This window comes from Hemibagrus wyckioides, linkage group LG13 (genome assembly GCF_019097595.1).
Source record: "Hemibagrus wyckioides isolate EC202008001 linkage group LG13, SWU_Hwy_1.0, whole genome shotgun sequence".
NCBI lineage: Eukaryota > Metazoa > Chordata > Actinopteri > Siluriformes > Bagridae > Hemibagrus > Hemibagrus wyckioides.
This window is the reverse complement of record NC_080722.1, coordinates 15,793,499-15,807,739: the sequence shown is the minus strand read 5'-3', so window position 1 is coordinate 15,807,739 and position 14,241 is coordinate 15,793,499. Positions and strand designations below refer to the sequence as shown.

The 14,241-nt window shown below is 38.7% G+C and overlaps 2 protein-coding genes across 3 annotated transcripts; both read right to left on the bottom strand.

Moving 5' to 3' along the window:
• Nucleotides 1-813: 813 nt before the first annotated feature.
• cbx7b (chromobox homolog 7b) lies at nucleotides 814-6,122 on the bottom strand. Its single transcript, XM_058405559.1, has 6 exons — nucleotides 5,800-6,122; nucleotides 4,962-5,005; nucleotides 4,768-4,833; nucleotides 4,605-4,671; nucleotides 4,217-4,499; nucleotides 814-3,697 (listed from the first exon to the last, which is right to left on the bottom strand). Exons 1-6 carry the CDS (start codon nucleotides 5,866-5,868, stop codon nucleotides 3,498-3,500), a joined length of 729 nt encoding a protein of 242 aa, XP_058261542.1. The 5' UTR covers nucleotides 5,869-6,122; the 3' UTR covers nucleotides 814-3,497.
• A 2,844-nt stretch (nucleotides 6,123-8,966) lies between these two features.
• Nucleotides 8,967-13,212, bottom strand: josd1 (Josephin domain containing 1). Of its 2 annotated transcripts, none has more exons than XM_058407142.1 (5): nucleotides 12,560-13,198; nucleotides 11,411-12,077; nucleotides 11,069-11,197; nucleotides 10,783-10,977; nucleotides 8,967-10,501 (listed from the first exon to the last, which is right to left on the bottom strand). In XM_058407142.1, exons 2-5 carry the CDS (start codon nucleotides 11,695-11,697, stop codon nucleotides 10,399-10,401), a joined length of 714 nt encoding a protein of 237 aa, XP_058263125.1. In that variant the 5' UTR covers nucleotides 11,698-12,077; nucleotides 12,560-13,198; the 3' UTR covers nucleotides 8,967-10,398. The 2 variants fall into 2 exon arrangements, with proteins under 2 accessions (XP_058263125.1, XP_058263126.1); XM_058407143.1 differs by having other exon boundaries at nucleotides 10,427-10,564; nucleotides 12,560-13,212.
• Nucleotides 13,213-14,241: the final 1,029 nt, after the last annotated feature.

The window sequence follows — 14,241 nt, the reverse complement described above, 5'->3', positions numbered from 1 at the left end:
CATTATGAGCACTGACCGGTGAGGTGAATAACATTGATTATCTCCTCATCATGAACCGGCGACAGGGTCATGGGTGGCCAAGGCTCGTAGGGGGCGAAGGCTGGCCCGTGTGTTCTGGTCCAACAGATGAGCTACTGTTGCTCAAATTGCTGAAGAAGTTAATGCTGGTTCTGATAGAAAGGAGTCAGAATACACAGTGCATCACAGTTTGTTTTGCGTATGGGGCTGCATAGCCGCAGACCAGTCGGGGTGCCCATGCTGACCCCTGTGCACTGCTAAAAGCAGCAACAATGGGCACGTGAGCATCAGAACTGGCCCATGGAGCAATGGAAGAAGGAGGCCTGGTCTGATGAATCACAATTTTCTATTAAAACTCGTGGAGCGTGTGCCTCGCTTACCTGGGGAACACGTGGCACCAGGATGCACTATGGGAAGAAGGCAAGCTGGTGGAGTACAACAACGATTTTGAGGTGTTGATTTGGCCTTCAAATTCTCCAGATGTCAGTACAATCGAGCATCTGTGGGATGTGCTGGACAAACAAGTCTGATCCATGGAGGCCCCACCTTGCAACTTAGAGGACTTAAAGGATCTTCTGCTAACATCTCAGTGCCAGATACCACAGCACACCTTCATGGATCTAGTGGAGTCCATGCCTTGATGGGTCAGGGCAGCAAAAGGGGGACCAACACAATATTAGGCAGGTGGTCATAATTATGGCTGATCAGTGTATACATACAACATACACATGCCTTATTAACTATAAGAGAAAGTGAAGTAATAGCTGTTATAGCTACAAATAAAGAACAAATAAAGATATTTAAATCAAATATAATTCGTTAATAAATAAAAATTGTAATTGTTGGTGAACTGTTGTGATATAAGAAGAATAAAACAATTCAGGCCATGATGGTACAGGGAAATGATCAATTCTGGGGACAGAGCAGGCCTTTGCTGCAAATACCAGGCACAATTAAACCACATTGTTATAAGTTCCTATATCACTCCTTATCATAATTTATTCTTTTAAAATATTGTACCATGATATTATATTGTGGCATATCTAAAGTTATACCCGTGCCAAATTATGCATGTTGACACCTTTAAAAATGCCACTGAGAGAATCAGTGTAACTAATGTAAATGCATGAGATTAAAATCTTGTTAGTATGCAATACATACACAGCACATCAAATAGCCAGGTGTAAACAGGATCATTCTATCCGTGACAGCTTAGGTACTGTCAGACGCGTTGAAGCCAATCAGTCACAAACGTCTGCACAAGAATATGGTTACTGAGCAACAACATTATGCTGCTGGTAAAACATTTCACAGGTCAACTTTAGCTGGTGCTACTGTTTTCTACTCAAAATAGACTACAGTAAGCTTTCACACATCTATTGGATCATAACAATGCTCGGACTACACATTTTCTATTGTGCAGTACACAACATTTGCAGATAAGCATGACATATAGGAATTTAGTTTATGATGCTTCAGCTTCAGTACCTTTATGGTGTGATGGTTAAGATAAACAATTGTAAAGACCCCTTTGTATATAGTGGATTATTGCATAAGGCTATAACTATTCACAATATGGAACATATAGGTGCTCATTCAAATCTGGACAGTTCCCCAGAAATAAATGGCTGAACAATAAAAAAAATAAAATAAAATAAAATAAAATTCAACAGGTAAAAACAGGAAAAAACAAAATACTATGACCACTAGAGTAAACTCTGAAGTGTAATAAGTTTTATAAATGACCATTTTTACCATAACTGCCATTGGTACATGTTTAAGAGTACTGTACTCATGTACTTGTAAAAGCTGAATGTTATTTTAAAAACTTTTTTTAATTGACTCATTTTACTTTAATAACACTGGATCCAAATATTTCACAACTTTATTTAAGTAATAATTTATTGGGCATCTTTTTTGTTAAGTTTTATTAGTCAGATTTGGCATAGCCATAGGAAACTACTATTAATAAAGTGCTATGAAGTCAAGGTTGAATCAGAAGCATTAAAAGGGTATATTAGTGGTCAAGCTAAAAGGAATAATCTTAAATCTGGAAATCAAAAAGGGGTAGCAGTAGAGTTTGATATAAAACTGCTTTCGGACATGACAACAGTCTCAAATATGAAGGGAAGTATAGCATAGTGGTAATCAGCCTTAAGTGGTCATGAGCCCCACTACAACATTTCGAGAGATCCACTGACCATGCTGTTATTATTTTTTCACTTTCAGTTCTGGCACAGAGCATGTGATGCTGACAGCAGAATTTACCTGTGCTGCCACCTTCTGAGTGATCTTTCACTTCTGCTCTTATTTTTGTAAAACAGCACTGAACACTTGAAAATGTATGTATTAAAATAACACTATAGAAGATAATTCTAAGGAGTTTATGAACGGGACAATAGAACTGCATCCTCCAAGTTTTGGATACTTAAATACTACATAAATGTGGATTGGCTCGTCATGATTAATGATTAAGAGAAGGGGGTGCACAGCACATCTGAAGTTATAATATTCTTGTTTGCAATGACATATTTCTGTCAGAGGTACCCAAAACCCCAACAGATATGTCCTGTTGCTGTGACATCAGCACTAATCATTTCATATAAATGGGACGATGCTAATCATTTCATTAAATAATTCATTTACAGTTTCCTAAAAAATGATTATTTTTGTTTAAACTAATAAAAGTGTGCACACGAGAGCCCCTTCTTTGCTGATGTCTTCTGTGCTAAGCAATTTTATTTACTGATTTCAAGTTACAAATAAGGCTATGTACAGCTAAAGTGTACCTTTACATGTACTTAAATAAACACGCCTTCAAGTAGCAGTACAATGTGAGTATACGTAATTTTGGTATCTTTTCTATTCACTCACAGGCTTCAAATATAAAACTGCATTTTTGAAATTTGCAACTGCTTCATTGATAGCAATTGTTTATATACATTTAGCATGACAGACTAGCAAACAGACTTCATGTTAAAACTAGAATGAATTTCCTGGTTACACAACTGCAGTTTTTGACCATATAGTACATAGTTATAGAAGGGATTTATTTATAATTGCACTATCCTGCATCACCCAGATGAGGACGGGTTCCCTTTTCAGTCTGGTTCCCATCAAGTTTTCTTCTTTATATCGTCTGACATCTCTGGCTTGCTCATTAGGGATGTATTTCTACATTTAAAATGTATATACTGCATTTATATATTTCTGTAAAGATGCTTTGTGACAATGTCCATTGTTTAAAGTTCTATACAAATAACAGTGAATTGAACCAAGCTGAGCATGAAGTGGAGACTTCTCATGCTGAGGATGTTTGCTCTACTACTCATCAATTTACCATAAAATGTTAAAAAAATGCCAGTAGAAAGAATTATGTAAAACCTCAATACATGTAGTGCATTCGATGAAAGTCTCACGTTTCACGTCTCCCACCTTCGGTCTCACGTGACATCTTCATACTTTATCATGTTTCTGTATTACAGTTCCAGTTCCCAGCTTCTAAAGAAGCCTTTAGCAACCAAAGCCTCTCTAAAAGTAACTGTCAGTGAATTGATGGTGACATCTGTCACAGTTACCTCCTCTGGACCCATAACTGGCCTCCATTCCTCACACACTGGAGACACTGTCATTTCCTCTGATCCAGTTACTGGACTCCAATCCTCTATGTCCACATTGCCTTATTTTGAAAGAGAGAGAATAAGAGAGAGAGAAAGAGGGAGAGAGAGAGTTCTTTAGATAGCAATTCTCTAAGGTAAACACTGTACAAATATTTTTTGCAAAGGCAAAGTATGGGGCAACATTTTTCATTAAAATAACATGGCAGGGATGTTTGGCAGGGTGGCACATTCATAGAAGGGCTGAAGATAGCTCACATGTAGCCTCATACATCTTAGAAATCTCAGCTGATGACTGTGATTTAAAAGATGCACATACAACACAATAAAAATGAAGTCAGTCTGACAGGAAAGAAAAGAAACCATTATGGCTGTTCAAGAGGTTGTTGCTGATGCTTTCACTTTCTGTAGAAAAAGAAAACAAAAGCTTTCCATTTTTTATTAACAGATTTGCACTACAGTTTTTAAAAAAATCTAATGTGGAAAATGCCCACTACACAAACCCATCTGTTCATTTAGAAACAATGAGCCCTGATTGAGAAGTGTACTGTTCTGGTACTTTCCATGCCTAACACACTCACTGTTTAGAGTGGCCCTGCCAGTCTCTTCCTGTCTTATAACCTCCTCTTCATAGTTGTCGTCATTCTCCAACTCCTCCCAGTCTTCCACTGTAGGCCCTTCGAGCTTTCTCTTCTTTCTTTTTTGATGAACTAGTTGATGATATACATCACTTTCTTTGGAACAGAATTTCTGCGCTGCATGTCCAGTCTGTGGATCAAGGGGGTGTGTAAGGGCCAGGTGCAGATGCCCTGGAGACTTCTCTGCTGCTTTGTGTGCACTGCGGAGATCCATTGAGTAAATGCCCTTTGGGTAGAGATTAGAAGTAAGAAACTGTACAGCATAATGCATGATGCTAGGATGGTACAGTAAATAAGAAGATATGAAATGGTAGGACATGCCAGGCATTACCTGCACAAGAAGTCTTTTCGGTTTAGGTCCTCTCTTACGCCAACCCACTGCTCTGTCCTTATGTTCTCTATTGCAAAGAGGAAATGAGATTTTAGAAACATAATTTAGTTAGTATTTATTTGAATTAGTTAGTATACTGCTTCCTGAATATAACAAAGCTCACTTCTCTTCAAATGCTAGAACAAGCCGGGGATCCAGGATATGCTCCTCGGGTTCCCAAGTGCTGTACCTGCAAATTCAGTATTGATTAATTGATTTATTAATTATTTGATAGGTGTCATACGAAAAGCTATAAATAACATAATCAGATTATTGGATTGAACGTTTTCAATCCAAAATTGGCATTTACATACTTACTTTGGGGGCCACCCCTTCCATTTTAGTAAATATTCCACATGCCCCTGTAACATAAAACAAAGTTAATGCTGTTATGTTCTTTAGTTGGCATGACGTAATGTTGCATGACGTATAAAGAAACACTGGAGGGACGACCCCAAAAGCTCCTGTTTAATTACATTGTAGTCAAAACACAGTGACGCACATACTGGGAACTACAGGCAAGCTTCAGAGTGCATGTCCACGGAGACTGCCATTAAGTTGCGCTTTAAAAGAGAATCGGACTGGCTGCATTTGGCGTGTGAAATCTTAAGTGACTTAAATGCTTTAAATCCCTTTATCAGGTTATATCCGTATATCAGAGAGGGTCAGTGCACGCGCATCGCATCGCATCGCTCAAGCCCCGTCATTGCCATCAACACTATCTGCGCAGTATAATATCAAAATATAAAAACATTTCTAATAAGGTATAGAAAGTAGGCCACCACATCAGTAAGACTTATATGAGTAATCCCATAACAACATGTCGTTTAACTTCAGCCCAGTTATCGCTGTTTGAGGATACTGCGTAGCAGTTTGTGTCACTCTGGAGCACGGCGGATGAAAAAGATTTGGATCGGATCACACTAACTGGTTTCATAACATGCTACACACATTTGTTTCCCTTTCCTCATCGCTCTGTTCAGTCACGTTGGGGAAGCGATCGCTGGGCTCCCCGCCCTCCTTGTGCATGGTGTCATGTTAATGATGTAAACACTTAGCTGCTTAAAATGCTCAGATCGCAAAAATGAACCGGACACTTCTGCAAAAACAACAAGACCAACAACATTCACTGTAGCTCACGCTGTGCCTCCCTTACCTTCCTCACTCTTTTCTTTATGATCGATTCCACAGCAAACACTTGTTCTCCGATTGCTGACAGTTCCATGGGATTATTTGCGCTTTTTAATATATTTGAATAAATAACCCTGGGGCTGTGTATATGTATTTGGAAGTGCGCTTTGCTCGTTAAAGTGAGTGTAGATGAGAGGAATCGGTGATGTCCTCCTCCTTCTGTCCTACTGTTTTCTTCGCAGTTTTGCTTTGGCTTCAGTTTTCAACGCTTTTCAACGTCCCATTTCCTCGTACTAGATCTTTCTGTGCGCACAGTGACTTTTAAAATCTGCGACACATCTGCATGGCTCAGCGCGCCCCCACGCGCACAGCCCTGCGCTATCAGTTTGGAAAGCCAAAAGTGCCATAAACGATCATTCATTCATTCATTCATTCATCAGTTCAGTAACCCATCTTTGTCAGGGTGATGGTAGATCCACATGAGGTGGGAATACACCCTGTACAAGATGCCTGTCCACTGAAGGCCATCACGCGCAAACAGTCACATCTAGTGACAATTTAGACTCAGTCCATCTGCGAGGAAGGAAACCTACAGGGGAATATGCAAAACTCAGCACTGATTGAAACTCTAGCTCAGGCCCTGTGAAGCAGCACTACCATGATGCCCTGTGCCATGAACAACTAGACACAATCTACTGTACTGACGAAACGGACAAAAGTGTCCTCTAGTTCTTGTTAGCTTCAGAATTCACAATCCAAAATGTTTCTACAAACTAATTAAAAATGTTCCCATTCTTTGCAGCTATTGGATAAGCATGCTTATTTTCTGATTTTTAAGTTGTACTTTTATTAGTATTTAGTTCTAGGTCCATACTAAATTTCTACGGACTAAATTTCCTAGGAACACAAGGCATGGATTTACAGCAGCCTATCAGCCCACCCAACCTCACACACACACACACACACACATTTAGTTGCATGTTCATTTGGACAGTGAGAAGAAATATGGGGAGAGAGAACAAGCACATAAACTCAATAACAAGCTTAAGGTAGAACATGGAAACTTAGCAGATCCCACAATGACAAATAAACACCTGGGCATTCATTCATCCATTCACCTTCAGTACACACACACACACACACACGCACACACACACTTATTTATTTACACCTAGAGGTATTTTCTGGTATCCACCCCATACTGTAAACATCTTCCTGTGCACCTGCACCCTGGAGCTGTGAGGCTGCAGCTCTACCCACTGTAGCACTGTGCTGTTCAACCCAACCCTTATTATTCATGCTGGAAAGTGCTAACAACAGTTCTCAGAATGGGGAAACTTTCACTGAATTCATCGATTATTACCCGAGATTATAACATATGTGCATGGATTTGGAAAAACTATTCCTGAGCTGTAGTTAACATCTGTGTGGAGTTTCTGTGCATACTTCCCTCATGTCTCCATGGGTTTCCTTCAAGGCTGTCCAGATTCCTCTCAAAACATGTCAGAAGGTGGATGGGCACCCTGCAGTAGTCCGGTGTCCGATTCAGGCTGTATTCCTGCTTTGCAAACAGTGTTCCCTGGATAATTTCTAGAACCAGTGTGAATGCAGATAAAGCGGTTACTGAAAGTGTGTGAATGAATAATATTTATGTAAAAATCGTGGCCTTCTGACAAAAAGTGTTTGTATATTGCTTTGACGTCTGGCTTAATTTGATCTGTAATTTCCATTTTGTGTATTTTTTTTTTTATTCTTGTACAGGCTAATTTCAGAGTTTTATAATAGACTACTGCACATATTTTATTTATCACAACATTTTTTAGACACCTCTACACTAAAGGTGATAGACTACATGAGCACCATGGCTTCCTGCAAAATTTCATCAATACCTTATAATACCAATGTGTCTATACAATTATCACTCTTGGTGACGTTCGATTTCATATTAGTGAATCAAAATATCAAATATGTTTGATATTTTAGATGTTCATTTAATGCAAACTCTTTTCAGTGGACAGCGCAGCCTGTGTGAAAATGTCCATAAAAGGCAGCAGATGCACCACTGGTAAAGCTCCATGGATGCTGAGATCCTATGACAGATTCACTGAGAGTCAGTTATAGCATCATAGGTGAGGGTTGCATCAAAGATATCTCAATATTTACTATTCAGTATACATAATTGCAAGTGTGGGGGACGTGCTAGCAGAGTGGTTAAGGTGTTGGCCTACTGATTCGAAGGTTGTGAGTTTGAAACCCTGGTCCACCAAGATGCACAGCTTCTTCCCATGAAGATATATTGACTGACTCATAACCAACTGCCAGTCACTGAAACATTAGTGAATATCACAACAGCATTAGACTGGTATTGTCAACCGCAGTTGGCTTGTAGTTTCAGTATTTAGACAAGTCAAGTAGTTGGGTTTTACGCAACTATTATAGCTTGCTATTTTGTCTTTGTAATCTGAAAAAATTATCAATAAATTAAAAGTTCTGTTTGATTATTTGTGATCGGAAATATGTTATTCATGGGTCAAGCTAGCTAGTTGTCATTAATTTCTCCGGTAAAATTAAGCTAACTTAGCTAACTAGACACTGCTGTTGACCTGATTTAGATGCCTGAGAGTGCTCAAAATTTAAATCTGAAAAATGATTGAAATCTGAAGTCAGTGTTTGAAACAGGTCCTGTTAGCTCTCTTGCTACAGTAAAATTGACTGGCTGACCGGTGTCTTGACCATGGTATTTTGAAAACCACCAGCCATCACTGTTTTATACATGTTAATACATTATGTAATACATACTCTTACATTTCAAATTTGTATTTGGTAATTTTGATAAAATAGTAAACAAGGGTCATGGGTATGAATAAACCATATTAGCCTATATAACTTGTTCAAAGGATACTAGATTATTAGGAACTATAGTGCATGCTAAAACCTGTTAAATACAAAATCATGTCCAGAAACAAACAAACAAACAGACCTGAAAAGATACACAAAGTGCACAGGCCTTCGTCTACAATAAACGTTTCATAACTCTTTTGGCCTTTCATATCTGACTATCCTTCCAGGACATACATTAGTAGGTCAATCTAAGTTTACATCTCCTGGTAATTTCAAACATATGCCCAGGGCCATTATATATCTGCATACAGCACATAATCAGAAATTGTAACCACCAATCCTTTTACAAAGAAAGACATTTTATTGATGTCACAACACATCTTTGATTATACATAAAGTGCCATTACAAGCATTTGCATGGAAAACAATGGCATGATCACGTTGTGACTACATTTTCCCTAAACAGGGACATGAGGGAACGGGATTGTCATGGCAAAGAAATCAAAACACTTCTACAGTTTAACAAAGCACCCTGTGTATGTAAATGTGTGGAATGTCCCTTTTGCACAACAGTAATGTTCAAGAATATATTTATGGATTTGGCCTAGCAACATTTTCAGAATGCTAGAGATTTCTTTCATCTATATCTAGATGTTAACTAAGTCAAATGTGAGTGTCCAGTTTTTAAGAAAACCTGAGGTGTACATTTAGATTTCCCTTTTGTATAATATGATTACCCCGTTAATAATGTCACCCCAACAACGAACAGTATACACAGACTTGAACAAACTTAATTACAGATATACTGCATAATTGGCTTAATTACTCAACTAACACAAAAGACAACCAACAACAAAAACAACACTCTCATCCTTTAAATACCTTTCACAAAACAGTTTTAAACTCCAGCACTTATTTAAAGAACTAAATCTTTGTTGTTGTTTTTTTCTTAACAACCTTTTCTGAAAGTCTTAATAAAAAATTAAAAAAAAATCTTATTATCTATTCAAAATACAGCACAGACTGATTGGCAATAGGACACAAAGGTTATATTTTACTATCCGTGGAAAATAATCCTTGTGAGGTGTCAGTCAATAGTTTTTTTTTGTTTTTTTTTACTGTAACTGTGTGAGGCAAAGCATTATAACCATTGTGGGTAGTTTGGCTGTAGTGCAAGACAGGAAGTAGCAGTTTTCCTATGACTCCTAAAAGAGATTAACATGGGAAAAAAAATCCAGTTTTTTCTTTGCCACACTGTGCTGCTTAGATACTTCTTATTCATTACACCCCACAACAAACCACACAACAATTACCATTAGGTGAAGGTGCTTCAGGCTCCTTTCGTAAAACAAAAAAACCTGCTGCAGTAGATGGTGAGGTGTAATTTACACAATCATATGGACAAAAGGGGAATCACATGAAGAGCACATGAAGAAGTGACTATGTGAATCATATACAGAGAATGCATTACTGAATTTCAAATGCCTTATTCTGAATCTAAAACAGTATGAAACAAAAAAGAAATTGCAGACAAATGCATTGCCAAATTCTGAATATTGAAAGTCTTAAAGAACAGTATAGTGTTTTTGCAACATCCCTGTGTGTTAATGTCCTTTGCTGCTTTAGTCGGTGTCCAGCATTTGGTGGTTTTTGTGTGTAAACAAAAAGTCTTGCCAGTGTGCTTTTGTGACTCGTTGAGTGCAACTCCATTTGCTCTTATATGGTTCCCTGATTGAACCTTACATTCCCTCCTGAGCATGAGTTGAACAATCCAAGAAAACGATCAAACATTATCAGTCCTCCAGGTCTGATGGACCTCTACTTCCTCCGGCACAACCAACAGCAGTTCACAGTTCTTCCCTCGAAGCTGGTGACGCAAGAACTTCCTGAATCATCATCAAAAAAAAAATCATGTTGCAACAAGATTTCCAGCCAGTTGGATGTATTAGCTAAGAAACAAATCAAATATTTTTTAAATGTGGAGCTGAAAAAATCTGCAGTGTTACCAAACCACATAATGGGGAACATGTACTTTACTATAAAGGTTCCATTACCCAACTGTTTTATTTAGCTGTGTACAATAAAACTCCTACACAGGCTTCTAGATAAATCTCAAATAAATCTCACTTAATCACAAACACTTGTGATCTGGGTAGTTTCAAAATACCTGAGTTCATCAGCTGTTCCAATGGGATGGGGATTGCGTAGTTTGGAGTCTAAGTTGTAGAAGACTCCACCCACCTCCCTCACTCCAATCCAATGCTGTCGTTTGAGCGGCAGACGCAGAGGCCCCCAACGAAGGTTGGATGGCACATTCAAAATGAAACCTGTCACGTTTGGCAGTGCAATACTGCTCACATCTCTAGGATAAACAAAAATGCCACATAATGACTTAAAGGTGCAGACAAGAAGTGTACAGAACATTAAAATCTACTCTCTGACAGAGCAAGTACCTTCTTTTGTCCCACCAAACAGCTTCATACCCACGGGTCTGTAATGCAGCCATGATGACATTTACATCATAGTTGCCATTACCCAGCATGCTCTTCTTGTGAGGAGTTACCAATGTGCTAGGGGAGAGCCTGTAAGACAGGACAACAATGGAAAACAATCTTCATCAAACCTATGTTTCATGTTGAAAGACCTGGTTTATGAATCTGACTGTTTGATAACATACTGTAGACTATTCTATGGTACATAACAGGTACAATATCTTGAATGTACTTGCCAAAAGCAAAGCACTGGATGCTACTGGCCTAGTTTAAATACACTAAAATTGTGCAACATTCACAAACCTCTGGTAGATATCTTGAAGTGCCTCTCTACTGAAGGCAGCACCATCCTGGAAGACATTATTTAGTGCATGCAGAGCACACAGCTCTCGGTGTTGCTTCTCGTGGTAGATGGCAGGAGGTTGTTGAGGAGGAGGGACCACTCTGGCATTTAAAGCTTCATACGATTCACGAGCACATCCACCTCCAGCAGCCTCACCTTTCTGCTTGCTCACCTTCCATGGCATACAGCCAAGCTCCTGAAAGCTACCAACCCCCCTCCCCTTACCAGAACATGGTGTACTCCCCATCCCTGATCCTCTGCTACTCTGTCACTGCTGTCATCTCCACGACAACCACTCAGATGCTGGAGGTGTTCGGCAAGGGGAGGGGAAGATAGCTACAGTGAGAAAACTGATGCCAGCTCAGTATATCTACTCAGAGTGTAAGAGTGAGGATAAAGATAAATAATCAGCAGATGACAAAACTGTGAAATGTTCTTGAAATCAGCACTGGCATCTTGACCCTCACATGCAGACCTGCTGAAGACCAAAGAGGTCCCTAACACAAAGAAGTTCTTTCCATTTTGTCTCGGATCAGATGTTGTAAGGCATCCAGGAAAACACACACAGGTGACCGGGTGAAACTCCTGAACTTGTGGCAGTCATGTAGACCTCACACCGACTCAAGACTTAAACAGAGACAGAGAGAGAGAGAGAGAGAAAACAAAGATCAATCATTTGCTTAAAGATTTTCTAATACTACATAAAGGAAGGTAACCAACATATCATATAAACCTACAGTAACAAAGCGAATAAGAGCAATAGTATTTAATATAAAAGAGTTGTTCTTTAGCTAGATTTACAGAGGAGTTGATGTCTAGTTTCAGGTAACGTTATCTACTATGGACAGAGTGGCCCAAAAACTTCCTTCTGACTAGTGTACACAACTACGAGAAGAAATGGAAAAGAAAAGCCTTTTTAAAACTTCACACCACATTTAAGAGCTAGTTATTTCTGGATATTAAATAAGACTGTCAGGGATTACGGTTACTCTGTAATATCCCTATATATTTTGGCCATAACGTTACTCTAGCTAGCTACATGCTACCCGTTTGATATTATTTACTACAGAAAACGGCAAAAAGGAAAGCAGGGAATTAAGCCTCCTCACCGCACACCGCAATCGGTAGACAATTCTGTGGACTCTGAGCTGTTCCTCTGTTGCAAAATTGACGTTTTTCTCTCTTTTCCTGATGTTGTTTATTTCTTTGTTTCTCTCACTTTTTTCCTTATAGCGCTGTATTCCAACCTGAGCATGCGCGAGACGTCATTGGCTTTCTGCTGCCTGCTCCGGCTACGTCATCAACACCTTACAAACTATAGCTCCGCCCATGCGACTGCAAAATTTGGCTTTTCCAACTAAACAGCTCTGTATTTTCCGGCACGTGATACCCACAGAGCACCGAGGCATAGAAAAGTAGACCTAAATACTCTACAGTGCACTAGAGTTTCATTCAGGATTTAGCTAGGACCTCAAGTGGACATGAACTTTAGTTCAGGGCACATAAATGTGAATCCAGAAGAATAAATACTGCATTCTTCACTGCTGTCATGTACTATAATGTGTCATGAGGCTCTAAATTGCAGTCAGTGAAAAATCAAACGAGTCTATTACACAGGCACTTCATCAGCAAGTTACCTGTATTTAAATTGATATGAATTCAAATTGTGACATGCAAAAAAAAAGTTCAGTAAAACATTGGTAAGCAATATGGTGACAGAGACATAAATCATTCAGTGGCTTTGATCCATTTTGGACTACTATGATGCAAATTTACACCAGGTCACATTTAACTGTTCTAATAATTAAGTTCAGGAATAAGAACCAGTCACTAAAATCTGTCTGTGGACAGATTTTTTTTATATTTTATATATATATATATATATATATATATATATATATATATATATATATATATATATATATATATACACATACACACACACACACACACACCGATCAGGCATAACATTATGATCACCTGCCTAATATTATGTAGAGCCTCCAAAACACTGTGTATTCTGACACCTTTCTATCAGAACCAGCATTAACAACTTAAGCAGATCGAGCAACAGTAGCTCGTCTGTTGGATCAGATCACACGGACCAGCCTTCACTTCCCACGTGCATCAAGTGAGACTTATCCGCACATGACCCTGTCGCCGGTACACCACTGTTTCTTTCTTGGACCACTTTTGATAGATACTAACCAGACTGGGAACACCCCACAAGAGCTGCAGTTTTGGAGATGCTCTGATCCAGTTGTCTAGCCATCACAATTTGGCCCTTGTCAAACTCGCTCAAATCCTTATGCTTGCCCATTTTTCCTGCTTCTAACACATCAACTTTGAAGACAAAATGTTCACTTGCTGCCTAATATATCCCACTCACTAACAGGTGCCATGATGAGGAGATCATCAGTCTTATTCACTTCACCTCTCACTGCTCATAATGTTATGCCTGATCGGTGTATACTGTAAATAAGCTGGTCATTAAAAATGAATATTTTTAATCACTAAAACACTGTAAATACACAATTCTATTTTTCTAGGTTTAAAAATATTTGTTTTATGAAATAATTCATATGTTCTTTGCCTGAATCAATCATCACTGATTCATTCTGTAATTTCAACAGACCTATTAGAAACCTTCATAATCATCATCAGCAGCAAATTGTAAATTCTTACTTTTACAGCCTCTTTTTGAATTTTAAATTAGGAAGCAAACCATCCTGGTTTTCAATTATGTAAACCAATATTAAAAGGTAGGCAAGTTGGACACTATAGGCACAAA

What these genes read in the sequence shown, in the direction of transcription:
- cbx7b (XM_058405559.1), bottom strand. Translation starts at nt 5,868, where the DNA reads ATGGAACTGTCAGCAATCGGAGAACAAGTGTTTGCTGTGGAATCGATC. An exon ending in GTTCTAGCATTTGAAGAGAA is followed by an intron (nt 4,672 to 4,767) that starts GTGAGCTTTGTT and finishes TCTTTGCAATAG; the next exon opens with AGAACATAAGGACAGAGCAG. An exon ending in TGGCAGGGCCACTCTAAACA is followed by an intron (nt 3,698 to 4,216) that starts GTGAGTGTGTTA and finishes TTTCAAAATAAG; the next exon opens with GCAATGTGGACATAGAGGAT.
- josd1 (XM_058407142.1), bottom strand. Translation starts at nt 11,697, where the DNA reads ATGGGGAGTACACCATGTTCTGGTAAGGGGAGGGGGGTTGGTAGCTTT. An exon ending in CTTCAAGATATCTACCAGAG is followed by an intron (nt 11,198 to 11,410) that starts GTTTGTGAATGT and finishes CCTGTCTTACAG; the next exon opens with GCTCTCCCCTAGCACATTGG. An exon ending in GTTTGGTGGGACAAAAGAAG is followed by an intron (nt 10,978 to 11,068) that starts GTACTTGCTCTG and finishes TGTTTATCCTAG; the next exon opens with AGATGTGAGCAGTATTGCAC.